Source organism: Acipenser ruthenus, chromosome 31, assembly GCF_902713425.1.
Source record: "Acipenser ruthenus chromosome 31, fAciRut3.2 maternal haplotype, whole genome shotgun sequence".
Taxonomy (NCBI): domain Eukaryota; kingdom Metazoa; phylum Chordata; class Actinopteri; order Acipenseriformes; family Acipenseridae; genus Acipenser; species Acipenser ruthenus.
The window spans coordinates 6741383-6768785 of NC_081219.1; the positions used below are offsets into that span (position 1 = coordinate 6741383).

At 42.5% G+C, this 27403-nt stretch overlaps 1 protein-coding gene across 2 annotated transcripts in view; it reads left to right on the forward strand.

Annotated features, from left to right (window-relative positions):
- LOC117396748 (cip1-interacting zinc finger protein-like) overlaps nucleotides 1–23597 on the forward strand; it is a 36951-nt gene extending 13354 nt beyond the window's left edge. For both annotated transcript variants that reach the window (XM_033994905.3, XM_059005416.1), the window contains exons 10-16: nucleotides 1704–1843; nucleotides 7983–8076; nucleotides 8805–8918; nucleotides 13595–13765; nucleotides 14134–14194; nucleotides 20646–20767; nucleotides 20932–23597. In XM_033994905.3, the coding sequence (XP_033850796.3) occupies nucleotides 1704–1843; nucleotides 7983–8076; nucleotides 8805–8918; nucleotides 13595–13765; nucleotides 14134–14194; nucleotides 20646–20767; nucleotides 20932–21693 (1464 nt within the window). In that variant the 3' untranslated portion in view covers nucleotides 21694–23597. The remainder of the gene's footprint in view (nucleotides 1–1703; nucleotides 1844–7982; nucleotides 8077–8804; nucleotides 8919–13594; nucleotides 13766–14133; nucleotides 14195–20645; nucleotides 20768–20931) is intronic.
- The last annotated feature ends 3806 nt before the right edge of the window (nucleotides 23598–27403 follow it).

Sequence of the window (27403 nt, forward strand, 5' to 3'; positions counted from 1 at the left end):
TCTATCTCATCTGGTAAGTTCCCTGTCACAGAGGCTGAAGATCATGCAGCCCCTTGATCAGCCACTGACAGCTCATACCGCTGCAACAATTTAAAAAAAAATACATATATAACTATTAATATATAGCAAGCTGGTCAGGAAGTAGGTCAAAAAATCAATGTTTTAAAATAATAAACGAATAGCAAGCTGGAAAAACAAATTGCGACCTGCGAACCGCAGGCTGGAATAGCGAGCTGGATTAAGGTGAGCTGGAACAGCGAACTGCGAACTGCTTGCTAACTTCACTAACTTGAACCATAGCTACGTTTTAAAACTGAGATAGTAAATGCGATAGCAAATACCAGTACCTTAAAATCAAGCTGATTAGAAGGCCCCTTTTGTTGTTCTCTGTTGTTGCAGTTAGGAGTGTTGCGATATGATGATAAAAAGATAATCGTGATATAAATTCTAATGATTGTTCTATCGTCTGTAGTTTTAATTATCGCGGTTATTTATTTATGATTTTGCCCACTCTGAGAGACACATCAACGGCACAGAATGCAGAAAAAATTATAATTGAAACATCCAGTAGATGGCGATAATGAACCTTTCACTGGGTTTTATATAGCCACAAAAGTGATTTGAAGTGATTTTTAAAACCGAAAAAGTAATGACTGAAGGTAAGGTGCACATGGATTACGGAGTGGTTAAAACAAAAAGTACTGATTACAGGAGAAACCTCAAAATGGAGCGAGGTAACCAGTGGTGTACCACAGGGATCGGTATTAGGTCCTCTGCTATTCCTAATCTACATTAATGATTTAGATTCTGGTATAGTAAGCAAACTTGTTAGATTTGCAGACGACACAAAAATAGGAGGAGTGGCAAACACTGTCTTCATCTAGACAATGTGGGGAAGCTGTAAAAGGCCTTGGATATATAGTGAAAAGTTTTGAATTTAAATCAAGGGAAGTAATGTTAAAACTTTACAATGCATTAGTAAGACCTCATCTAGAATATTGTGTTCAGTTCTGGTCACCTCGTTACAAAAAGGGATATTGCTGCTCTAGAAAGAGTGCAAAGAAGAGCGACTAGAATTATCCCGGGTTTAAAAGGCATGTCGTATGCAGAAAGGCTAAAATAATTGAATCTATTCAGTCTTGAACAAAGAAGACTACGCGGTGATCTGATTCAAGCATTCAAAATCCTAAAAGGTATTGACAATGTCGACCCAGGGTACTTTTTTGACCTGAAAAAAGAAACAAGACCAGGGGTCACAAATGGAGATTAGATAAAGGGGCATTCAGAACAGAAAATAGGAGGCACTTTTTTACACAGTGAATTGTGAGGGTCTGGAACTGTCAGCGACTGCAGTTTGAGCAGGGCGATTGCCGGTAGAATGTATAAACTGCATGGTGACATGACAGTGATGATCGCCAGTCGAGTGATGTTAAGTGTGCAAAAAGTACCCGCCACTGTGGCGTATATGTGTGAAATTGACCCGCCACAGACCAAATTAACCTGCGTTTGGCGGGTGTTAATTTTTCGAACCCTGTGAGTATGAAAAATATGCTACCTTACAAAAATAACTTGCAGCCCTTGAACGCTCCACTATAAAATGATGAAACTCTGGCATAAATAAGGCAAAATCAGCTACCTGTGCTGCCAGCACTATTTATCAGCAACAAAATTCCCCATTAAATTATTCATTGTTCTGTTTGCAGAATTTCCAGAGCCACATGAATGGACTAGCCCACCAGCAGCGCATGATGGAGATCCAGCACATGAGCAACGCCTGCCTGGTCACCCTGCTGCCCAAAGTGAAGGAGTCACTGCAGGGACAGAGCCAGTCCAAGACAGATGGGTAAGAGCAAGGTTTATAGGAAGGGGAAACTTCACCTTGATCAAACTATTCTGCATTAGGGCTGCCTCCAAATAGCAGTCGATTAATTGGGCACACAAAATATAATCGTTCGAATAAATATCGGTGATTCTACCGCCCATATACATTTTTACTCTGAGAGACGTGATTATTTTAATATCATTGCTGTTAAGTAAAAGCTTGTGGACAGCAATTGGATGCGAGGGGTATTTGACTTTTAATATAGCTTTCTGCGTGGTACTGAAGGATGACCGACATAGAAATGTTCAGAGATCCAGAGATGTGCAAATTAGTGCTGGGATAATTAATTTAGTTACTCAAGTATTCGCGTTTATTTTAATATATAGACAATCTTTTTGGTACTCATAAGAAAGTTTACAAACGAGAGGAGGCTATTCGGCCTATCTTGCTCGTTTGGTTACTCGAGTACTCTACACATTAACACATGCATTCCAATGTGGTGGTGCATGTGGCAATGTATCTGCAGCGCTTGAAGATTCACATGTTCAGTGCAGCGTCTGTAAAGGCAAAATGAAATACCATCACAGCACCACTGCTTTACTTCAGCACCTAATAAAAAAAGCACCGACCGTGTTTCTGAACAGAGGACTAGTGGAGTCAAGCGAGGAAGAGTCTTTGGAAGTAATATTTATAAGAGAAGACGTTATAATATAATATAATACAATGCTGTTTTGGTCACATAAATTATAATTTTTCATTTTGATGGCAACAGGAATTACGTGTTTATTTTAGCACATAGCGGGGAATATAGTCTTCTACTTTAGAAACCTGAAAATAAACTATACATTTCACTCTTACAATGTTATTGAATAAAGCACAGTAGGCTACGCTCCTGTCATTTAAAACTTCTGAATTGAAGAAAAAGACCATTAGAAGCTACGTTCTCCTGTAAGTGTTAACACCAAGTATTAGTCTAATATTACACTTTTACTAAAAATTCTCTGCAGCTATCTGTGAGCTGATTTACTTCTGTGTCTCTCACATGTGACCAGTGCTGTATTCCGTTTCTTTTACTTCCTGATTCCAAATGATGTCATGAGGTTTGGCCACTGGAGAGTTCATAGACAAAGCATCACTTGTCCTTTTCTGATCAGAGAGTGACATTCCGCTCACATATTGGTAAATTCAGCTAAAAAACATTTTTCTAAGACTCAGTTATGGACAACAAAGCTCAGAACTAAATGACTGCAAGCATCATACAAGTTACAATACTAAAATGTAATTTGAAACCATTTACACTAATTTAAAATAAGTTATAACAATCGGAAAAATTACATTTAAACTTTTAATTAGTCTGAGAATAACACCAATTAGCAGACTTGATAGGGTTGGAGATGGTTAGCTCAGTTAGCAGACATGATAGGGTTGGAGATGGTCAGCTCAGTTAGCAGACATGATAGGGCTGGGTAGATGGTTAGCTCAGTTAGCAGACATGATAGGGTTGGGGAGATGGTTAGCTCAGTTAGCAGTCATGATAGGGTTGGAGATAGTTAGCTCAGTTAGCAGACATGATAGGGTTGGGGAGATGGTTAGCTCAGTTAGCAGACATGATAGGGTTGGAGATGGTTAGCTCAGTTAGCAGACATGATAGGGCTGGGGAGATGGTTAGCTCAGTTAGCAGACATGATAGGGTTGGGGAGATGGTTAGATCAGTTAGCAGACATGATAGGGTTGGGGAGATGGTTAGCTCAGTTAGCAGACATGATAGGGTTGGAGATGGTTAGCTCAGTTAGCAGACATGATAGGGCTGGGGAGATGGTTAGCTCAGTTAGCAGACATGATAGGGTTGGGGAGATGGTTAGCTCAGTTAGCAGGCATGATAGGGTTGGGGAGATGGTTAGCTCAGTTAGCAGACATGATAGGGTTGGGGAGATGGTTAGCTCAGTTAGCAGACATGATAGGGTTGGGGAGATGGTTAGCTCAGTTAGCAGACATGATAGGGTTGGAGATGGTTAGCTCAGTTAGCAGACATGATAGGGTTGGGGAGATGGTTAGCTCAGTTAGCAGACATGATAGGGTTGGAGATAGTTAGCTCAGTTAGCAGACATGATAGGGCTGGGGAGATGGTTAGCTCAGTTAGCAGACATGATAGGGTTGGGGAGATGGTTAGCTCAGTTAGCAGGCATGATAGGGTTGGAGATGGTTAGCTCAGTTAGCAGACATGATAGGGTTGGGGAGATGGTTAGCTCAGTTAGCAGACATGATAGGGTTGGAGATGGTTAGCTCAGTTAGCAGACATGATAGGGTTGGGGAGATGGTTAGCTCAGTTAGCAGACATGATAGGGCTGGGGAGATGGTTAGCTCAGTTAGCAGACATGATAGGGCTGGGGAGATGGTTAGCTCAGTTAGCAGACATGATAGGGTTGGGGAGATGGTTAGCTCAGTTAGCAGGCATGATAGGGTTGGAGATGGTTAGCAGACATGATAGGGTTGGAGATGGTTAGCTCAGTTAGCAGACATGATAGGGCTGGGGAGATGGTTAGCTCAGTTAGCAGACATGATAGGGTTGGAGATGGTTAGCTCAGTTAGCAGTCATGATAGTGTTGGAGATGGTTAGCTCAGTTAGCAGACATGATAGGGTTGGAGAGATGGTTAGCTTAGTTCGCAGACATGATAGGGTTGGAGATGGTTAGCTTAGTTAGCAGACATGGTAGGGCTGGGGAGATGGTGTGTCTTGAGAAACAGGGCAAACTGCTGTGTCTTGAGAAGGGGGTCTCTGGCTTGCAGACATACTGAACTATGTGACCTACTGATTAGGTGACCGGCGCCTGGACTGGATTAGGCTGAGCGGACAGTTGAATTATGTACCGATAATTCAATCTTTTTGATGCAAGGAAGACATTAACTAGTGATGTCCCAGTGGAAAAGGACATTAAAACATCAAAGGACTGTGTTTAATAAAAGGCAAGATACACAAATGATCTCATGAAAGTGGCTATTTAGAAGAGTGAAAAAGACTAAATATCCAAGCAAAACTAAACATTTTGCGCTCCACATCGAATGCTAAACAAGGTGCTGTCACTCTGCTAAGCAAAGCTGCAACTCCGGGACTCTGCCTAAAAACAGAACCAAGGCGGGACGGGAAGCAAGCTGCAAGCGAGTCACAACCCTAAGCAACAAGACTGAGGCCCGGCTGGAGGACTGCCGTACAACTTACAAACGACTGTTATCAGACAAACCAGTATGGGTCTGCTGTACACCTAAAACCATAGTACCCAAAAGAAACTGTGCCCTGCTACCTGCGTAGCTAAAGATTCAGCGAAGAGGGCAGAGCGGACGGGCGCTGTTGTGGATCCTATACCGAGGACTGAAGACTTTGTTGCAGCTGTTTGTTGATTCTATCGAGAATTGAAAGCTTTGTTGCTGAGTTTGAACCAACGTGGGATTGAAGACTTGGTTGCTGAGAGGAGAGCTTTTTAAACCGGACGCTTCAACAGATTGAGTTTCCAAAACAGCATACTCAAGGAACTGTTGAGTATAATTCCAGTTGCATTTTCCTTTAATGGAACTAAATTAATGAATTAACATATAATTGAACTGTTAATTGTTTAGTTTGCACCCTTTGCGTGTGAAATAACCTCTAGAGAAACTTGATAAAGTAACTATAAGTAATCTACCTCATATTGTTGTATGAAGATTTGATTTCCATTACATGAGAGTAGATGTTAAAACTTCATGCTGATTTGAACTTGGCTCTCGCCAAAATAAGCACCAACTAAGACGTAGCTTCACAGTAAACTAATGTGATCCATATGTGTCTCCATCCATTTGCGCTTCCTTCCATATGATGATGTAGATATCCTTCTGTCTGGTGTTGAAGGCTGAAGTGTAATGGTGGCTCCAGGGATCAGCTTATTGTCTCTGGGGTCTTCAAGTGGGCACCTTCCATCCTCGGTGTTTCGTCGACTAGCCCACAACACCTCAAGAGGGCTCGACGGTGATTCTGGCTTCCACACAAGACCCCCCCTCCGCCCCCCACTCAACTCAGCCCAGCTTACTTACCCGTACATCAGCTTTCCTTTCTATTGTGCTTGAGATCCCCAGCCAGAATCTTTCCGTCTCAACCACAGCTAGTTTGCGTCGCACAGCTTCAGATAAGTTCTTCACTGTGCGACGCAACTCTTGGCCACTGAATCCGACGTCTCTGAGAAACCGGGTTGTAGAGTGTGCCACAAATCCTCAACAACCCACCTCCACTGGGTAAACCCGAACTCTCCATCCTCGCTGTTCCGCTTCAGCGGCTAGTTGAGCATACCGCAGTTTCTTCCTCTCATATGCCTCATCTACAGCATCCTCCCATGGCACTGTTAACTCTACCAGGTGAACAAGGCATGCTGATCCAGACCACAAGACAATATCTGGTCGAAGGTTAGTGGTGGCAATCTCAGGTGGAAAAATAAGCCGCTGACCAACATCTGCCAGCATTTTCCAGTCTCTAGCAGCTTCCAGTTGTCCTGGGCGAGGATTGGTTTTAACAAGTAAACTTGCCATACCCTTCATCTATATACCATTAATAAGCTTAATGTGATATATTCTAAGATTGTCTGCATCATCTCAGTTGAGGCTCTGCTTGTATGTGGGTGTGTGTGTATGTGAGTAAGCTACTAGCTACTTCACAGCTTGCTTGAGCTGCTGCAGTGGCTGCTTTGTGTGTGAGGAGACAGGCGGTGTCATATTTCAATTGCCTGCTAGCCAGCATGAATGCAGTGAGATTTTTTAATTGTGTTTTGTGCTTAGAGACTAAGAGATTTACTTTCTGACTTTCCTGATTTCTGTTTATTATTTGTGTACGTAATAAAATACTACTATTGATTAAACATTCCTTGTGTCTGCGTGTGTATGTGTGTTCATAGTAAATCCTCGATCTTTGTAACACTAATTATTAAGAGAACTAATCAACCCAGATAAACTATTATTAGATAAACTATCAATTATTGAACTGTTCCTACAAAGTGTATTGCTTGATTCTTACAAGCAGATTATTTTAGCATGGTTAGTATTGGAATGATTTGGTCCCAGTGGTTTTGATCACTATATGCGGTTGATTCTTATATCAGTGATTCTTATAAACGGAGTGCACTGTACTTCAGACTGCCGTTGAATATTTCCTGTAAACTAAAACAAGAGGTTTCTGTTTTGTAGTCTTTTTTCTGATCTTTGTGATGCCCCGCTTCTTGGACACGGTGCCTGCCTGTGTGATTTCACTTTTCAATTCTGTTTTTTTTTTCTGTTTTACTCAGAAACAACCAATTTAAACATATTATTCTTATTATTGAAGAATATTTATATACCGTTTCATTTTGAACACAGGATTAAAAACATTAATTTGACATACTGATTTTGTATATATATATGTGTATAGGAGGCTGTGTGGTCCAGTGGTTAAAGAAACGGGCTTGTAACCAGGAGGTCCCCGGTTCAAATCCCACCTCAGCCACTGACTCATTGTGTGACCCTGAGCAAGTCACTTAACCTCCTTGTGCTCCGTCTTTCGGGTGAGACGTAATTGTAAGTGACTCTGCAGCTGATGCATAGTTCACACACCCTAGTCTCTGTAAGTCGCCTTGGATAAAGGCGTCTGCTAAATAAACAAATAAAAAAATAAATAAACATATGTACATTTACGCCGGATGCACACAGAGAAATAGGAACACTGTTTATTTCAGACCCCTTCTGTAATATAGGCTACTAAAATGAGATTAGTGGATCACGGGCCACGCCTACCAAAAACACGACCGTTTTGTACCACTTCACAAACCAAGTTTTTTCACAGTTGTATAAGCAGTTCTGTACATATTCTGCTTGTAAAAGTGTTGGTATATGGATGCATCTCTCAATCAGTGGGTGAAGGTCACAGTGATCTACTTGTTGCGGATAACTTTATTTTTGTATAGCAACTGTGGTAGAGAACCACTATGAGCCAGTCGCAGTAATTTCTAAACAAATTGCCTTTTAATATCAAACCTTGACTGTGTAAATCACATTTAGTCACCATTCAAGAAACATTGATTGGACTACAAGCAGTAAAGCTATCACAATACCATATATGCAAGGACATTTTGTTTCATCGCTAGCAGTAACATCTGACCTTGTGTTTCAGAGAGAATAGACACGCCCTGCAGCGCTGGTGCACCACTTGTCAGGTTTACTTCACAGGAGATCTCATTGAGCATCGCAGAACTAAGGAGCACAAGGTAACCAGGGACTGTGTTAGAGGCTGGGGTAATGCATTAGTCATACACATCGGGAGGTTTCCGTTTAAATTGGATCCCAGGTGAAATCTGCATGTGGTCTTTATAAACCTGTTAACCGTTGTTCACTGAACCACACAGTCCAACACCTTTGCCAACTTGAAAAAGCAGAGGACCAAATAGCGATTGTGGGGAATTGCTATGTATTTGTCCATCAGCTTTTCAGGAGCAGAAATATTCCTGAATATAAATGTATTTGGGCGTTTTCTTTTGTTGTTGTATTAATAATAATGTTTAGTTCTTTTTGAATATTTCCTATTTTGTATTTAACTCTCTGTAGTATAAGCAAAATAAACTATGTACCATATTACAGTAAATACATTTCTGTAATAAACCCAGTGGCACCCCAATAAACTGCTTATAAAAAAGGAGAAAACACTAGAACTGGTGTTTTATTTATTTCAGACATCATTTGTAGGATATCTTTTTGATACATCATTTATAAATTCTGTTATGTGAACATGGTAGTTTTAAAACATTTCAAGCAGTGTAAGTTTTAATTATTGTCCCAGGACTACTACTACTTTAATAATAATAATAATAATAATAATAATAATAATAATAATAATAAAAAGCAACCTATTGATTGGGACAGAAGACAGATTCAGGTGGCAGTTTCTGCAGATTCATAGGTTTTTGATAAACCATTGATGTTTTCCTCTGGTGTTCAGCTTTCAAAGCACTCGTCCCGGCCCTTCTGTACGGTCTGCAAATGCCACTTCAGGACACCACGCAAGTTTGTGGAGCACATGAAGTCCCCAGAGCACAAGCACAAAGTTGAGGAGGTGAGGAGATATCTGTCTGGGTGTCGTGAGGGAATGATCACTGCCAACAAGGCTCCTTGTAAAACACAAAATAGCCCCACAAAACAGTTCCGTTATGGATCCAGTGCATCTTCAGATTGAGTCTCGATCTGATGTTTGGGTTTCACACTCTCCTTCATTGACATACTGTAGCTGAAAACCTTTATTTTTGGGGTTGTAAAACTGGCAAGCTGGAGCTTGGAGTTTAAATCTCAGACATGGTAAACTCTCAATATTTCTAGGATAAGTTCTCAAGTCTAACTTCTCTTGATGATTCTGACTAATGCGCATATGTTTTAACATTTATACGCTCAGTGCAGATAGTAGCCTACTCTTTGCATCCAGTGTTCAATGTAAACATCCATTGACACCCTGTGCATTGGAATGTGAGATTTTCATCCCTCTTATTGGGTGCATCTCATGATACAAACAATACTATCTGTTTACACATAATAATAAAAAAAAAACATTAGGTTATTATCATAACCCTGGGTCCCTGAAATAGAAATGTAACCATTACAGAACGGATATTTACCTCCTGAAGATCCCTGAATCCTGAGTACTTTATACCAAAGCTGCTATTTGAACCTGTGACAGTCATGACCCCTCCCCTGAGAGATCAAAAGCATTGCAGTCACAGATCTCGGCGTCATTTTTCCTTCAAGCCTGCTGCAATTAATGGACGCAGCGACCTTGAAGGTTAATGTTTACGTTTATATTTCAGGGAACCAGGGTTATGATAATAACCTAAAGTTCCCTTTGAAGTACGAAATGTAACCACTACCGAATGGGTGAGTATACCCAAGCCAACGCAAGGGAATGATTGCAGAATGACCGGAATGCTACAAGGCTAAGCCGAGAGGCTGCCCTGTGGGTTACCATTCGAGACCACAGTAACAAGTAGCTAGGGTGAAAAATTGAGGGAGAATTTCACCACTATGCCTGTGTTGTAAGGTTTGACTGGGAAGCCGCCCTTAACGCTCCAGTTCCAAAACCAGCTTTTTGACAGATGCAGCCTGGAATAAAGCCCACAAATTTGCAAGGCCCCTTGTGGAATGGGCAGTGAGCTTTTCTGGAGGGGGGCAAGTTGGCCAGTTTATAGGCAGTCTTGACCGCATCTCATATCTCCTTAGACAGCTGCTGCTTAGACAGGGCTTGACCACAGGACTTTGCCCCATAGCAGACAACAAATTGTTCAGACTGCCTCCTCACTTTTTGTCCTGTCAACATAATACACCAGGGCCCAAACTGGGCAGAGCGTATGGCACTGTCGCTCCCTATCACTGGAAAGGAGGAGGATGGAAAGCCTCCAATTCCACAGACTGGTTGGCATGGAAGGCAGAGATAGTCTTTGGCAAGAAGGCATGATTGGTGCGGAGCATGACCTTTGTCCTTGTCTCCTGTAAAAAATAAGCAGGCTGGGCTCCCGAGTGGCGCATCCAGTAAAGGCGCTCCGCGTGGAGTGCAGGATGTGCCCTATAGTCTGGACGTCGCGAGTTCGAGTCCAGGCTATTCCTTTGCCGACCGAGGATGGGAGCTTCCAGGAGGCGGCGCGCAATTGGCCAAGTGCCGCCCGTGGGGAGGGAGGGTTAGGTCGGCCAGGGTGTCCTCGGCTCACCGCGCACCAGCGACCCCTGTAGTCTGGCTGAGCGCCTGCGGGCTTGCCTGCAAGCTGCCTGAGAGCTGCGTTGTCCTCCGACGCTGTAGCTCTTGGGTGGCTGCATGGTGAGTCTGCATGGTGAGTCCGCAGTGTGAAAAAATGCAGTCGGCTGATGGCACACACTTCGGAGGACAGCGTGTGTGGTAGCGGTGAGCTGAGCCTAAGAAAAATATATAACAATTGGCCATTCAAATTTGGGAGAAAATAATCAAAATAATTGGCAACGACTAAATTTATATATAAAAAAAAAAAAAGCAGGCTTTTGCGATAAGCAATTTCAGCTCAGCTTAATGCAGGGGTTCAAATGGAGGCTTCATGAGTACATTAAGCAACACTTTTAGCCTCCAGTGAAGGACAATGTCCTTCATAGGCGAACAAAGCCACCGAGCCCCCTTCAAAAATTCCCCCTCCAGGAAGTTGGCTCCTGGGGAGATGTAGTCAATCGTGTTATGGCAAACTTAAATAGCTGCCAGATAAACCTTTAATGTGGAGGGGGATTTTCACTCGTCAAAAAGGTCCTGCAGAAATTGCAGTATAACTGCCATGGGACAGACGCCCCACTTGTAGCCATGTTCGGAACGAACTGACATTCTGTAGGGTGTCCGTAACCCTGTTGGAAAGTCCCAGATAGCTCAAATGCAGCCGTTCAGGGGCCAGACCCAGAGCTGCAGGCTGAGCCTGGTTGAGCAGGTGGCGTCAGTAGTCTCCACTGCTGGCCACTCAGGAGCTGCATCAGGGCTGAAAACCAGACTCTCCGGGGCCAGTATGGGGCTATTAAAAACACTTTGGCCCGGTCCTGCCTGATTTTCTCCAGACAGCGGGAGCAGCGCAACTGTTGGGAAAGTGTATAACAGATGCCTTGGCCATTGGTGTGCCAAGGCATCTATTGCCAGCGGTTCCCTGCATCCTATTATGGAGACCCAGAGGGGACAGTTGGTTGATTCTTGGGAAGCAAAGAGGTAAATCTCTGCTCTCCTGACTTTCCCAGATGAGGCTCACCACCTCGGGGTGAAGCCTCCACTCTGAGCTGTTGGGGACTCCCCTTGAGTGGAGGTCCGCCGCCCAGGTTCTCATGCACCCACAGTAATAGGTCGCGAGCCATGCGATGGAGACCGGGTGCCCACAGGGTGTTGATGTTGTCTATGCGGACAAGCACATGTCTCCCCTGACCATCCTGCAAAAAGTTCTACAAGGCCAGGTAAACTGCCTGTAGCTCTAAAACATCCGTGGGGGTTCCACACACCTTGCGTGCCTCGGCCATTCTACACAGTGCCCAGGACCAGGCTGGACGCGTCCGTGGTGACGACCTCCCTTCTGGGGACACTGCCCAGCACTACACCTAAGCGTAGATGGGTTGGCTGTTTCCACCAAGAGAGTGCGCTTAGACAGAGGTGGGACTGTCAATAGGCGGTCGCGGTTCAACGTGAGCTGGAAGACCTGTGATTAAACCAGTCCTGCAGAGGGCGCATGTACAGGAGACCCAATGGAAGGGTCTGGGAAGCTGTTACCATCAGGGCCAGAAGTTTCTGGAACATCACTACCGTTTGTGCTCTGTTGAGCTGAAAGAGCTCCAAGAAGGCAGCTATTCTCTGCACTCTGCAGTCCAACAAAGTGGCCAGCATGGATCCGGAGTCCAAGCACACTCCCAGATAGGATGCTGTGTAGGAAGGTGTGAGCTGGCTCTTCGCTTGATTCACCATAAGGCCCAACTGTTGGAGTGGTCGGTGACGAATTCCATATGGGCCTCGACCTGTGCTGGTGACTCATCACAAATTAGCCAGTCATCCAGATAGTTGAGTACTCTTGTCTCGGCCAAAAGAGCTTCCATGCACTTGGAGAAGAAACATGAAGCTAGGGAGAGGCCAAATGGCAAGACGCGGAACTCGTACGAGGTTCCCTGAAAGGCGAACCGCAGCTACTTCCTGTGCGCTGGTTTTATGGGGATGTGGAAATTGGCATCTTTGGTACCAGTTCGCTGGCTTTGATACCGAATTGGTACCGGGTTTGAACCAGGTTGGGATCGGATGTGGGTCTGTCAGCTGTTCACCAAAACGGCATTGAGATACTGTGGTTGTAATGCAAACCAACAACAACACCGAAGCGAATATCTCGGTCCTGTGCAATGCTGCTGAAAGAAGCAGCTGCTCTTACTATATGTGTGCAAGCACCATGTTAGACAGGCCTGCGCGTGATTATCTGAAAGACATAACACAATGAGAAAAGAAGTCATTTAACAATTACATCAGTAATATAAAATGTCTCGTATAGTGCTAATTAACAAAAACGAGAAAGAAAATAAGCTCCAGCCAGAGCTATGCAGCCCGGGTGGAGAGCATAAGTCAGCCGACTTATATGCTGGGTCCCTGTGAAGGAGCGACTCGAGCCGCTAGCTTCACACGGGGCACAAGGCCGCAGCGGAACATAACCAGCCTTTAGTGCACACAAATAAATAGAAAAACTATTTCAGCGATTTGATTAAATATCACGTATAAAATGTGTAAAACTACAAAATATATACAGGTGTAAGCAACAATGTACTTATCTGAACAAGGCTCTCCGATCAGGTCAGTCTTGAAAGGAAAAATGGCGCCGAGATCTGTGACTGATTCTGTCAGTCACGATTTTTGTCACAGGCTCAAAGAGCAGCATTAGTAAAGTATTCAGGATTCAGGGGTCTTTAGGAGGTAAATACCCATTTGGTAATGGTTACATATTGTACTTGAAAGGGAACACCAGTGTTACCATGATTTAATGTAAGAAATTACTCCTTACCCCCCAAAAATGAATGTGTCTGTATCAAGTATGTCTTTGCTTGACTTTATGCCACTTCCTTCCCAGACTTTGGGAGGGAGGCAGTAAAACTCACTGTAGTATACAGCAGGTGATGCTTGTATGACAACACTAAAACCCCCAGTAGGAATATAGCAACCAAAGAAGTAAAATTATTGAATAAATAAGGGCTCCTCAGGGTGTGACTGTTCTCCGTGCTTGTCTGCAGCTACGGAGCGAGGCCCGGGAGCACGGGGGTCCCGAGAACCCTGAGGAGCTGATCACTGTGGATGCCATCGGCTGCTTCGAGGGAGAGGAGGACTACGAGGAGGATCCCAGTGAGGAGGAGGAAGAGGAGGAGGAATCTTCAATGGAGACCCTCAGGGCCAAAAGCCGACAGGCAAGGGTCTCTGTTTAGTGATTAGTGATAATCTTCATCAAAACTATATGCCGTGTTCTTTGGGATCAGTGTGGGTAAAATGTTACGTTATAACCAGGGAAATATGACTCTTCTGAGATTTATACTGTAGCCAAATATGCATAAACCAGTTGTTACTGATTTTTACAGATTCTATGTTACAATGGTATTGAAACATTCATCCTGTTAATGAGATAACCGCCTCTAATACATGAGTCTCAAATGGGGGTTAAAGTATGCCTTGGGGAATTTCTGCCTGGCCATAATAAAACCTATATACAGTTTTACATGTGTTCAAAAATATTCCTAAGTGAGTGTTCTGCATGCTGTGTTGCATTGTATCTCTGCAGAGGGAGGTGATGTTAGAGGAGCTGACCGAGGATGAACAGTATGATTCGGAGACACAGTACGGTGAGTGTCCCTGTAAATGGGTGTTAATGCTAAAGTAAAGGAAAAATAATAGGATTCTATGATCAATTTACGAGGACAAAGGTTTGAAGCTGTTTTTTATATAAATAAATGGTGCTAAAAGATGGCCGTGGGGGACCCTCTCAAATGTGGGCAATTGCCGCTAGGTTGCCAAATTCAGGATGGCCGCCAAAAATAATGGCACATTTTGGTTCATAATTTTCATATAAAGCTGTGTTTGGTGTCTAAAGGGGAGTTTTGAGGGTCAAGGAATTAATTAATCATCATGTCTATAATATCATGACTTCTAGTCAGGCCATGAATCGTCATTGATAACTTGACCTTTAAGAAGTGTGTTTCCCCGTGATGAATGAAAATATCAGTGATGACCAGGCTGCAATCCTGAATCCTGGCAGGCATCACTGTTGTCTCTGGATTAGGTTTTTCAGTGTTCTCAAACTCATCAGTATGTGGAGAGCAGCTCATGCCTGCAGCACGCAATAATTTATCTTTCAAGCACTTGGCAATGGTATTCAGTAATTGTTCATCGCTCACTCCCCACAAGTAGATTGCTGCTTCCACATAACTTTTACCTGTAGATGTGTCAACACTATGGTCCTCTTGTTTTTGTGGAAGTGATCTTGAAAGCCGATCCTGTTTGCAAACTCCTTTTGAATCATCTGCTTAATTGTGCTTGATTTTGTTGTACTTGTATCATAACTGAAATTCCTCAACAGGTTATTGTATTTCATCAGTAGTCCTTGTAATGTTCTTGGCTCATTCATAACCAAGACAACTGTCCATACATAATGAAGAACATTTCTTCAACTTCTGCAAGACTAACCTGTTGTAATTGTAAATTTGAATTAACGTTTTTATCATAGTGGTATATTGGAGAGGCATATTCTTTCCAGTGATGATGCCAAGTCTCCGCGGCAAAAGGATCTGTTGTACAATCAATTACAGCTAAGATACGGTCACACATTGTAGCATCTTTTAGGTACACTGTGTGAGCCTTGAACGTGTGCCATGCATCCATTTGTTGGAGAAGACACCACTTGTCTTGGCCAACATGTTTTTTGTGTTTTGGCTTCATGCACTAGACACAGAGATCCTTGTCCTTTAGAGTAGTGGTTCTCAAACTTTTTGGACCTCGTCCCTCTTCCTCTTGTGTGTGGCACTTGATTCCCCCCCCCGGCCCCCAGTGCCCTCAACATACAGTACTGTGCAAAAGTTTTAGGCAGGTGTGAAAAAATGCTGTAAAGTAAGAATGCTTTCAAAAGTAGACATGTTAATAGTTTATATTTATCAATTAACAAAATGCAAAGTGAGTGAACAGAAGAAAAATCTACATCAAATCAATATTTGGTGTGACCACCCTTTGCCTTCAAAACAGCATCAATTCTTCTAGGTACACTTGCACACAGTTTTTGAAGGAACTCGGCAGGTAGGTTGGCCCAAACATCTTGGAGAACTAACCACAGTTCTTCTGTGGATTTAGGCAGCCTCAGTTGCTTCTCTCTCTTCATGTAATCCCAGACAGACTCGATGATGTTGAGATCAGGGCTCTGTGGGGGCCATACCATCACTTCCAGGACTCCTTGTTCTTCTTTATGCTGAAGATAGTTCTTAATGACTTTCGCTGTATGTTTGGGGTCATTGTCATGCTGCAGAATAAATTTGGGGCCAATCAGATGCCTCCCTGATGGTATTGCATGATGGATAAGTATCTGCCTGTACTTCTCAGCATTGAGGAGACCATTAATTCTGACCAAATCCCCAACTCCATTTGCAGAAATGCAGCCCCAATCTTGCAAGGAACCTCCACCATGCTTCACTGTTGCCTGCAGACACTCATTCGTGTACTGCTCTCCAGCCCTTTGGCGAACAAACTGCCTTCTGCTACAGCCAAATATTTCAAATTTTGACTCATCAGTCCAGAGCACCTGCTGCCATTTTTCTGCACCCCAGTTCCTGTGTTTTCGTGCATAGTTGAGTCGCTTGGCCTTGTTTCCACGTCGGAGGTCTGGCTTTTTGGCCGCAAGTCTTCCATGAAGGCCACTTCTGACCAGACTTCTCCGGACAGTAGATGCGTGTACCAGGGTCCCACTGTTTTGTGCCAATTCTGAGCTGATGGCACTGCTGGACATCTTCCGATTGTGAAGGGAAGTAAGCATGATGTGTCTTTCATCTGCTGCAGTAAGTTTCCTTGGCCGACCACTGCGTCTATGATCCTTGCCCGTTTCTTTGTGCTTCTTCAAAAGAGCTTGGACAGCACATCTGGAAACACCTGTCTGCCTTGAAATTTCTGCTTGGGAGAGACCTTGCTGATGCAGTATAACTACCTTGTGTCTTGTTGCTGTGCTCAGTCTTGCCATGGTGTATGACTTTTGACAGTAAACTGTCTTCAGCAACCTCACCTTGTTAGCTGAGTTTGGCTGTTCCTCACCCAGTTTTATTCCTCCTACACAGCTGTTTCTGTTTCAGTTAATGATTGTGTTTCAACCTACATATTGAATTGATGATCATTAGCACCTGTTTGGTATAATTGTTTAATCATACACCTGACTATATGCCTTCAAAATCCCTGACTTTGCTAAATGTTGATTTTGTGGTAAATCAACCATTTCTTTGTGGATTTTGATGTGTGCTTGGGGTCATTGTCTTGCTGGAAGATCCACTTGCAGCCAAGTTTCAGCCTCCTGGCAGAGGCAACCAGGTTTTTGGCTAAAATGTCCTGGTACTGGGTAGAGTTCATGATGCCGTTGACCTTAACAAGGGCCCCAGGACCAGTGGAAGCAAAACAGCCCCATAACATCAAAGATCTACCACCATATTTTACAGTAGGTATGAGGTTCTTTTCTGCACACGCATCCTTATTTAGACGACAAACCCACCGCTGGTGTGCGTGGTCAAAGAGCTCTATTTTCGTCTCATCTGACCATAGCACCCGGTTCCAATCGAAGTGCCAAACTCCAGGTGCTTACGTTTGTTGGTTGCTCTCAATAAAGGCTTTTTTTCTGGCAACCCTTCCAAATAGCCTATTGGCATGGAGGTGGCGTCTAATTGTAGATTTGGAGACATGGTGACCCCAAGATGCAACCAAGTTCTGTAATTCTCCAACTGTGGCCCTAGGATTTCCCTTTGCCTCCCAAACCATCTGCCTCACTGTGCGTGGGGGCAAGATACACTTGCGTCCTCTACCAGGCAAGTTTACCACTGTTCCAGTGGTTTTGAACTTCTTAATTATTGCCCTAATAGTGGTAAGTGGCATATTTAGTTTTTTAGCTATTGTTTTGTACCCATTGCCTGATTTATGAAGGTCAACAACCATTTGTCTCTTTTCATTTGTGAGTTCTTTGTCTTTTCCCCATGGTGATGGATGACAAATGGATTTCATATGCGTGTTACCTCATTTTTATACCCCAGTGAAACAGGAAGCCATGGAAGGCCACAATACAGTTCCTTAAGACTGAGATGAACTTGAAGTAGAATGTTAATGTAGATTTAATTTTGTTTAATTTTATTTATAAGAATCTTTAGGGGTGCCAATAATTCTGACACCTATCTTTTTGAGAAAACATTTTATTACTTATTAATAAAAATAACTTTTTCTCTGAGCAATTATTAGTAGTATTAGAATAAAAGAATATGGTTTTCCTATATATTTGAGCATAAAATATAGCTCATTACCTGTGTTTATTTTATACAGCCTTTATTAAAGGTGCCAATAATTGATATATATATATATATATATATATATATATATATATATATATATATATACATACATATACAGACGTGCTCAAATTTGTTGGTACCCCTCCACAAAAAACGAAGAATGCACAATTTTCTCTGAAATAACTTGAAACTGACAAAAGTAATTGGCATCCACCATTGTTTATTCCATATTTAATAGAAAGCAAACTTTGCTTTTGATTTTTTTATTCAACATAATATTGTAAATAATAAAACAAATGAAAATGGCATGGACAAAAATGATGGGACCGCTAACCTAATATTTTGTTGCACAACCTTTAGAGGCAATCACTGCAATCAAACGTTTTCTGTAGCTCTCAATGAGACTTCTGCACCTGTTAACAGGTAGTTTGGCCCACTTTTCCTGAGCAAACTGCTCCAGCTGTCTCAGGTTTGATGGGTGCCTTCTCCAAACTGCAAGTTTCAGCTCTTTCCATAGATGTTCGATAGGATTCAGAAGGCCACTTCAGAATAGTCCAATGTTTTGTTCTTATCCATTCTTGGGTGCTTTTAGCTGTGTGTTTTGGGTCATTATCCTTTTGGAGGACCCATGACCTGCGACTGAGACAGAGCTTTCTGACACTGGGCAGTACGTTTCACTCCAGAATGCCTTGATAGTCTTGAGATTTCATTGTGCCCTGCACAGATTCAAGGCACCCTGTGCCAGGCGCAGCAAAGCAGCCCCAAAACATAACCAAGCCTCCTCCATGTTTCGCTGTAGGTATGGTGTTCTTTTCTTTGAAAGCTTCATTTTTTCGTCTGTGAACATAGAGCTGATGTGACTTGCCAAAAAGCTCCAGTTTTGACTCATCTGTCCAAACGACATTCTCCCAGAAGGATTGTGGCTTGTCAAAATGCATTTTAGCAAATTCCAGTCTGGCTTTTTTATGTTTTTCTTTCAAAAGTGGAGTCCTCCTGGGTCTTCTTCCATGGAGCCCACTTTCGCTCAAAAAGCGACGGATGGTGCGATCAGAAACTGACGTACCTTCACCTTGGAGTTCAGCTTGTATCTCTTTGGCAGTTATCCTTGGTTCTTTTTCTACCATTCGCACTATCCTTCTGTTCACTCTGGGGTCGATTTTCCTCTTGCGGCCGCGCCCAGGGAGGTTGGCTACAGTTCCATGGACCTTAAATATCTTAATAATATTTGCAACTGTTGTCACAGGAACATCAAGCTGCTTGGAGATGGTCTTGTAGCCTTTACCTTTACCATGCTCGTCTATTATTTTCTTTCTGATCTCCTCAGACAACTCTCTCCTTTGCTTTCTCTGGTCCATGTTCAGTGTGGTGCACACAATGGTACCAAACAGCACAGTGACTACTTTTCTCCATTTAAATAGGCTGAATGACTGATTACAAGATTGGAGACATGTGTGATACTAATTAAAGAAACTAATTAGTTTGAAATATCACTATAATCCAATAATTTGTTATCTTTTCTAAGGGGTACCAACAAATGTGTCCAGGCCATTTTAGAATATCTTTGTAGAATAAGCAATAATTCATCTCTTTTCACAGCTTCTTTGCTTTATTCTATGACATACCAAAAGCATGCAAGTATACATGATAAAATAGCTTTTAATTTCATCACTTTTCAGGAGGAATGAAGCATTATTTCAATGAGCTGTAAGGGTACCAACAAATTTGAGCACGTCTGTATATATATATACACACACACACACACACACACACACACACACACACACAAAAATTTGTCTTAAAAAAAATGTTTATTATAAGAAATTAATTCCTTGACCCTCAGAACCCCCATTTGGACACAAAACAGAACTTTGTACTACAACTATGAGCTGAGATATGCCATTTTAGAGATTTTTGGTGGCCATCTTGAATTTGTCCACCTATTATTATTATTATTTATTTCTTAGCAGACGCCCTTATCCAGGGCGACTTACAATTGTTAGAAGATATCACATTATTTTTTTACATACAATTACCCATTTATACAGTTGGGTTTTTACTGGAGCAATCTTGGTAAAGTACCTTGCTCAAGGGTACAGCAGCAGTGTCCCCTACCAGGGATTGAACCCACGACCCTCCGGTCAAGAATCCAGAGCCCTAACCACTACTCCACACTGCTGCCCTAGCGGTTAGTTTCACAGATACATATACAAAGGTTAACTTGTTGAAGTGAGGATGACCTCATTCAGGATCCAGGCAATGTAGAACTCGGGATGCATTTTGAATCCAGGAGTTGTAAGCAAGTAACAGGTGTTTTATACGGCCCTTGCTGCCTGTGTATTTATCACACTATACCACTAGGGCCAAACGTTTTGCATCTCCTTGAATTTTAGGATTGAAACATAAATACAATATCTAAATTATGTTCTTTTTATAGTTTTTTTTTTTTCATGCAATGACTTATATTGGAAATATCTACTGGAAGCCATAATAGTAGTACAGTATTTCATTTTAGATTTCGAAATGTCACATTTTTCAATTTCTTTTAGTATAATGAAAACTACAGAGGTATGTAATTCAGTATGGTAACGTAACATTATTTAGCAGTTTTTTTTTTCAGTCACAAGCCACTCTTAATGAGTGTATTCTAGTATGTCTTAACAGAATAGATAGACTTGTAAATGGCTTTTGTTTTGGTTTCTCATTTTTTCTTTTTCTTTCACCTTTGCATTCTGTTTGATAAGTTGTTTAATTTCCTTCCCTCATATTTTCTCAGGCTCCAGTTTCGTGGTCCCTGTGGCTGGATTCCTCTGCAGGTTGTGCCACAAATTCTACCATTTTGAGTCCACGGCCAGGCTCTCTCACTGCAAATCACTGATGCATTTCCAAAACCTGCAGGTCAGAACCTTCTGCCTTTTTTATTCTATGCTTTGATCTTGAACAATGGTACACAAAGAAAGTCATCAAAGCTTGACCTAACTTTTCTATAAGAGATTCTTCTAGTCTAACAGAGTTAGAGCTCTTTCTTTGTTTGCTAACCTGGTTTTAATTTTTACTGACAGAAGTACAGAGCATTCAGGAGTCTTGAGGCAGCCGAAGCCCAGGAGTCTGGCACTATAGTGGAAGAGCATCCAGATGACACACTACAGGTAGCTGGACAGGAACTGGGAGCTGAAACTGGAGTCAACCTAATGGAAATGGGCCCAGCAGACTTCAGTGGGACCAATAGAGAGCAAGGCTATGGTACTACTAATTCAGACAGCATGCCTTCCGATAGAACAGGCTCTGAAAGCCCAAATCCTGTCAAAATTGTCTTTGACAGTCCAGACCCAGTCAAAAGTGGTACTGACAGCACAAACACTGTCAAAACTATCTCTAAGAGACCAAGCCCTGGTACAGCCAGTCTGTATGGGCTCTCTCAAACAAAAAACCGCCTTCTGTTGGATGACTTGGAAGAGGATGCTGCACTTAGGGAACAAGCCTTAGACTTGAGCAGCTCCTCTAATGACTGTATCAGTAAAGAAGCTGAAGTGCTTGAGGAGCAAATGGACAGGAATCCTGAACAGCGCAAGGGCATTCCCCAGACTGAGGGGCCAGTGCAGGAGCAAGATGAAGACAATGTAGAGGGAGAGCAGGACAGACCCCAAGCTGAGGTGGAGGAGGAAGGGGAAACCGAGGAGCCAGGGAACATGAGAAGCAAGGGAAGCAGTGCAGAGAAAGAGGGGGAGGTGGAGGGGATCGAGAGGCCAGCTGGGTGGCAGCCCTGCGGAGCAGGAGCCAACGTTGGCAAGAGACGCTCAACACGGACTAGGAGATCTCGATAAATTCTGTGAAAACGGGGAGGCAGGTGAAGGGGTCATTTCTAGGTATTTTAAAACCGAATTAATTTCCAGCTGGAATGATGGCTTTGCATGCCAAAGCACTGGAGAGCATCTTCCACTCGACCCACACGAGACTTCAAGGGTTTACTTTCTACAGTGTACCCGTTTAAGCATCCTATCAGTGTTGAAACACCAAAGTGGTGTTGTTTTTTAATTTGTTTGAAAACAAAAAAACATAACCTAAAAATCTGAAAACACATCTGGTTTAAACCATTCACGTGGCACAGTTAATTCATAATTTGACATAAGGGAGGCCAGGAATTGAGTCAGTTGAGACTGCTCCATTCTTCCGAGGCAATGTAGGGAAGCTACAGTAACCCTGCCCCTGCACGCTTGTACTGTAGATAGCGTAATTCAAGATTAGTGCTAATAGGGGTCTGTGAAACCAGTCTCCACTGCTGCCGATCCTGCACCTTTCATCAGCACCAAAATTAACCCTTAGCGGTCCATTTATTCAGCGCGTCTCAGGCGTGTCAGGTCCAATTTATTTTCACACGCGTAGTTTATTTTACATGTGCTGTTTAAAAGTATTTTTTTCACAGTAAAACAGGTTTAAAAGGCACCGCATGTCAACAGGACACTCAGTACTGCATCTCAAGCCCCGCCACAACCCTTGTTCGCTGTATTTTTCACATACCTCTTTATAGTTGTGCATACTGATAAATCATCTCCTGATCACTTGTTTTATCACCAAACTCTTCAATAATGCGATCCAAGTCATTATTTTATTACTATAACATCTCAAAAAGCTCTGCAAATGTCTATCTTGTTTGCTTATGGCAGTGTTATCTCTGTGGTGCCGGGGCTATGTATTGCTCAGATCCGGCCTTTTTTTTTTTTTTGTGGCTTCTATCAGCCATTGAATGGTTTTCTCAGCTTTTTCCGGAGAAAAAAACGTCTAGAGACTGTGTTTTACATCTTTTTTGATGATGTCGGCCCTGGTCCGACATAGGACCGCAAAGGGTTAATCTTGTTCCATATTCTTGCACTTCATTTCATATTGCTGTTCCTAGAAGTGTGCTGATTCTCAAGTGTACGAGCGGCAATACTAAACGCAGTCTCGCTAGCAACACTTGATGCTGGAACACACATGCGCATATCTCAAGATAATGCAAATTAATGTTTTTACTGCCAGTGGTGCCTGTCTCCTCTCCAACCCCCCTCGATCTCGCTCTCTAGACAGACATCTATTCTGTTTGCATCCTGTTCCAAAGTACTCCTTTTGGCCTGAGAAAACACACTTTGAAAATGAAAACTATCATGTGAGCGAAACTCACCTTCAGAAATAAGCAGATGGTTCTTTGTAATTGTAATTAATAAAAGGGCCTTTAGACAAGTCTAAAAGATAATGTAAACTGCTCCTATTTGTGTTATTTGAAACCTCTCCCATGTCTGTTCCTTACTCTTGTAGCATGTACTTCATTGCAAGGTAGCGTTTTACTCTTACCCTCTGAAAATGTGCAGGGTGCTACCTTTACTGTCCAAGTGAATACAGTACATTGCAATGAGGTCATATTTCACTGCGAGCCAGCTGAGGTGCTGCTCTGCTGTTGAAACAAGCACTGTATTGTCAGGCACGATGTGGTAAAACTGGACTGTAGAGAGGTCCACAGAAAAGCTAAGCCACTGCCCTAGTCATGGCCAGGAGAGAGGACAGGGTGGGGGATGTAGAAGAATGAGAATTTAGAAGTTGACAAAAAACTGTTCTTTTTTTTAGAATGTATTTTCTGGAAATAACTGTAAACTTATTTTGTGTGTGGTTTTTTTAGAACAGTTTGTAAAGTCTGGATTTTTTATTTTGCTGTATTTAAAGAATTTTAATTTATAAAAGTTTGAATATTCTCTTTGTCCTTTTGTGTGTGGAGTTCTATTGTTATTTTCACCTTATTACATATTATATTTGTTTTTCAATCAAGTGAACTATTAATTTTTGAGCCACAGATTTAGAAAACAAAAGGCCTCTTGTTGATGTCTTTATATGGCTGATGTCCTTGTCACTGGGTGCCCACAGTGGGCATGGTGGGAACTAAACATTATATTTTATTTATTTTGGTTTGCTTCTTCAGAAACATTTAGTAAAGGAAGATGGATCTTCATGAAACCTGGCATAGGGATTGATATGAAGTTGGCAATGTACTTTATCGAACTTGCTTTCATTTTTGTAGTAATTCTTTTCCATGTTTTTTTATTTTTTATTTTAGTTGACATATATAATTGCTTCCAATGGCTATAGAGTGTCAGGATCCACATTTGAGAGAGAGAGAGAGAGAGAGAGAATATGAATGAATGAAATGAGAATTATTCACACAGGGTCATGAAGTGAGACAGGGCAGCAGTCTGAGCCCAACACTGTTCAACAGCTACATCAATGAGTTGGCTACAGTGCTGGAACAGTCTGCAGTCCCTGGTGTCACTCTACACAACACAGAAATTAAATTCCTGCTCTATGCAGATTACCTGGTCCTGCTGTCACCCACAGAGCAGGGTCTTCAGCAGAGCCTGTCACTGCTAAACAGGTACTGCTTCACTCTGATCAACACCAAACTGGAGCACAGCACCAGCTTTACATACCTGGGCCGTATCGGTGCATCAGGGAGCCTCAACTTGGCTGTAAATGCATTGAATGAAAAAGCATGCAGGGGTTTCAATGCCATAAAGAACCGCTTCTCCGAAATCAAACCACCAATAAAAATCTGTCTTAAAAAAATGTAATAGCATAATCCAGCCCATCCTTCTTTATGGCAGTGAAGTATGGGGCCCACTCACAAACTTTAATCAACAAAATTGCCCAACTGAAACTTTCCATTTAGAATGTTGTAAAAACATACTACAGGTTCACAGGAACACGCCAAATAACACGTGCAGGGCCGAACTGGGCCTCTTCCCGCTAATGATCCCCATACAAAAAAAAGCGGCCAAATTCTGGGTTCATCTGAACCAACTGTCCCCAGGGAAGGACCCCTGGGCCAACTGGTACCAAGGCTCAGAGACCTGAGCCAAACCCACACCAGTGAGCCTCAGAACAATGCCAACGACAAACAACCAGAAAAATTGACCACAATTTGAAAAACACTTACATTGAAAACTGGACAAATGAAACAACATTATAAAACAAACTTGAATGTTATCAGGCACTAAACAGAAACTTTACCCTGGTGGAATACCTTATCAGGGTAAAGTACTCAAAACAAAGACCAACTCTAACCAAGTACAGACTCAGTGACCACAGCCTGGCCATTGAAACAGGCAGACACCAAAAATCTAGAGTTCCAGAGTAAACCGGCTGTGCTGTCATTGTGAGCTGGGAGAGGTTGAGACAGAGATGCACTTTCTGTTATCTTGCACCAAATACACCGAAGGGACGAATATTTTCCTAAATTCCTGAGTCAGATGACCCAATTTATATACCTGTCTGACTCCAAGAAACCAATCCTGCTAGGAGAGCCAATATGTGTCTGCCAGTTCTCTCTCTCTCTCTCTCTCTCTCTCTCTCTCTCTCTCTCTCTCTCTCTCTCTCTCTCTCTCTCTCTCTCTCTCTCTCTCTCTCTCTCTCTCTCTCTCTCTCTCTCTCTCTCTCTCTCTCTCTCTCTCTCTCTCTCTCTCTCTCTCTCTCTCTCTCTCTCTCTCTCTCTCTCTCTCTCTCCAGACGTGCTCAAATTTGTTGGTACCCTTACAGCTCATTGAAATAATGCTTCATTCCTCCTGAAAAGTGATGAAATTAAAAGCTATTTTATCATGTATACTTGCATGCCTTTGCTATGTCATAGAATAAAGCAAAGAAGCTGTGAAAAGAAATGAATTATTGCTTATTCTTCAAACATATTCTAAAATGGCCTGGACACATTTGTTGGTACCCCTTAGAAAAGATAATAAATAATTGGATTATAGTGATATTTCAAACTAATTAGCTTCTTTAATTAGTATCACACATGTCTCCAATCTTGTAATCAGTCATTCAGCCTATTTAAATGGAGAAAAGTAGTCACTGTGCTGTTTGGTATCATTGTGTGCACCACACTGAACATGGACCAGAGAAAGCAAAGGAGAGAGTTGTCTGAGGAGATCAGAAAGAAAATAATAGACAAGCATGGTAAAGGTAAAGGCTACAAGACCATCTCCAAGCAGCTTGATGTTCCTGTGACAACAGTTGCAAATATTATTAAGAAGTTTAAGGTCCATGGAACTGTAGGCAACCTCCCTGGGTGCGGCCGCAAGAGGAAAATCGACCCCAGATTGAACAGAAGGATAGTGCGAATGGTAGAAAAAGAACCAAGGATAACTGCCAAAGAGATACAAGCTGAACTCCAAGGTGAAGGTACGTCAGTTTCTGATTGCACCATCCGTCGCTTTTTGAGCGAAAGTGGGCTCCATGGAAGAAGACCCAGGAGGACTCCACTTTTGAAAGAAAAACATAAAAAAGCCAGACTGGAATTTGCTAAAATGCATATTGACAAGCCCCAATCCTTCTGGGAGAATGTCCTTTGGACAGATGAGTCAAAACTGGAGCTTTTTGGCAAGTCACATCAGCTCTATGTTCACAGACAAAAAAATGAAGCTTTCAAAGAAAAGAATACCATACCTACAGTGAAACATGGAGGAGGCTCGGTTATGTTTTGGGGCTGCTTTGCTGCACCTGGCACAGGGTGCCTTGAATCTGTGCAGGGCACAATGAAATCTCAAGACTATCAAGGCATTCTGGAGCGAAACGTACTGCCCAGTATCAGAAAGCTCTGTCTCAGTCGCAGGTCATGGGTCCTCCAACAGGATAATGACCCAAAACACACAGCTAAAAGCACCCAAGAATGGATAAGAACAAAACATTGGACTATTCTGAAGTGGCCTTCCATGAGTCCTGATCTGAATCCTATCGAACATCTATGGAAAGAGCTGAAACTTGCAGTCTGGAGAAGGCACCCATCAAACCTGAGACAGCTGGAGCAGTTTGCTCAGGAAAAGTGGGCCAAACTACCTGTTAACAGGTGCAGAAGTCTCATTGAGAGCTACAGAAAACGTTTGATTGCAAGGCTGTGCAACAAAATATTAGGTTAGCGGTCCCATCATTTTTGTCCATGCCATTTTCATTTGTTTTATTATTTACAATATTATGTTGAATAAAAAATCAAAAGCAAAGTCTGATTTCTATTAAATATGGCTGCCAAGTGCACTGAGGGTTGTCAACCGTAGTAAAGGCCAGAAATATTCTTTTTCCCCTTTAATTCTGGCTGAAGATCATTAAGCTTGCTCCTCCTACTCACGTTGGTGGTAGCCTCTGACGTCTGATTTTACACACTGGAAGCAAGAATCGGTGTGCCATGTGCCAGGGGAGGTCGGTGGGTTGTTTGGTGTGCACTATATACCACTCCTAGAACTACAGTTAGATGTGAGTAACCCTCATTTCTATGGATGTGGATAAGGTACACTGTAGTATACAGACTTCTGGCAGACTCCTAGCAGTTCTCTGGGATGAGAGGTAAAGGTGCTCACCCCTTATTTAGGAAAAAAGAGACTGCAGAACCAAGGCTGCAAGACAAGCATCCCAGTGTAACTCAAGGTGGATATGGTAATGGAGGTACAGGTGTATGCTGACTTCCAGACTTCCAGGCAGCAGCCCTGCAGATTTCTGGATAGGAATATCCCTGGAAGCAGCCCTTGA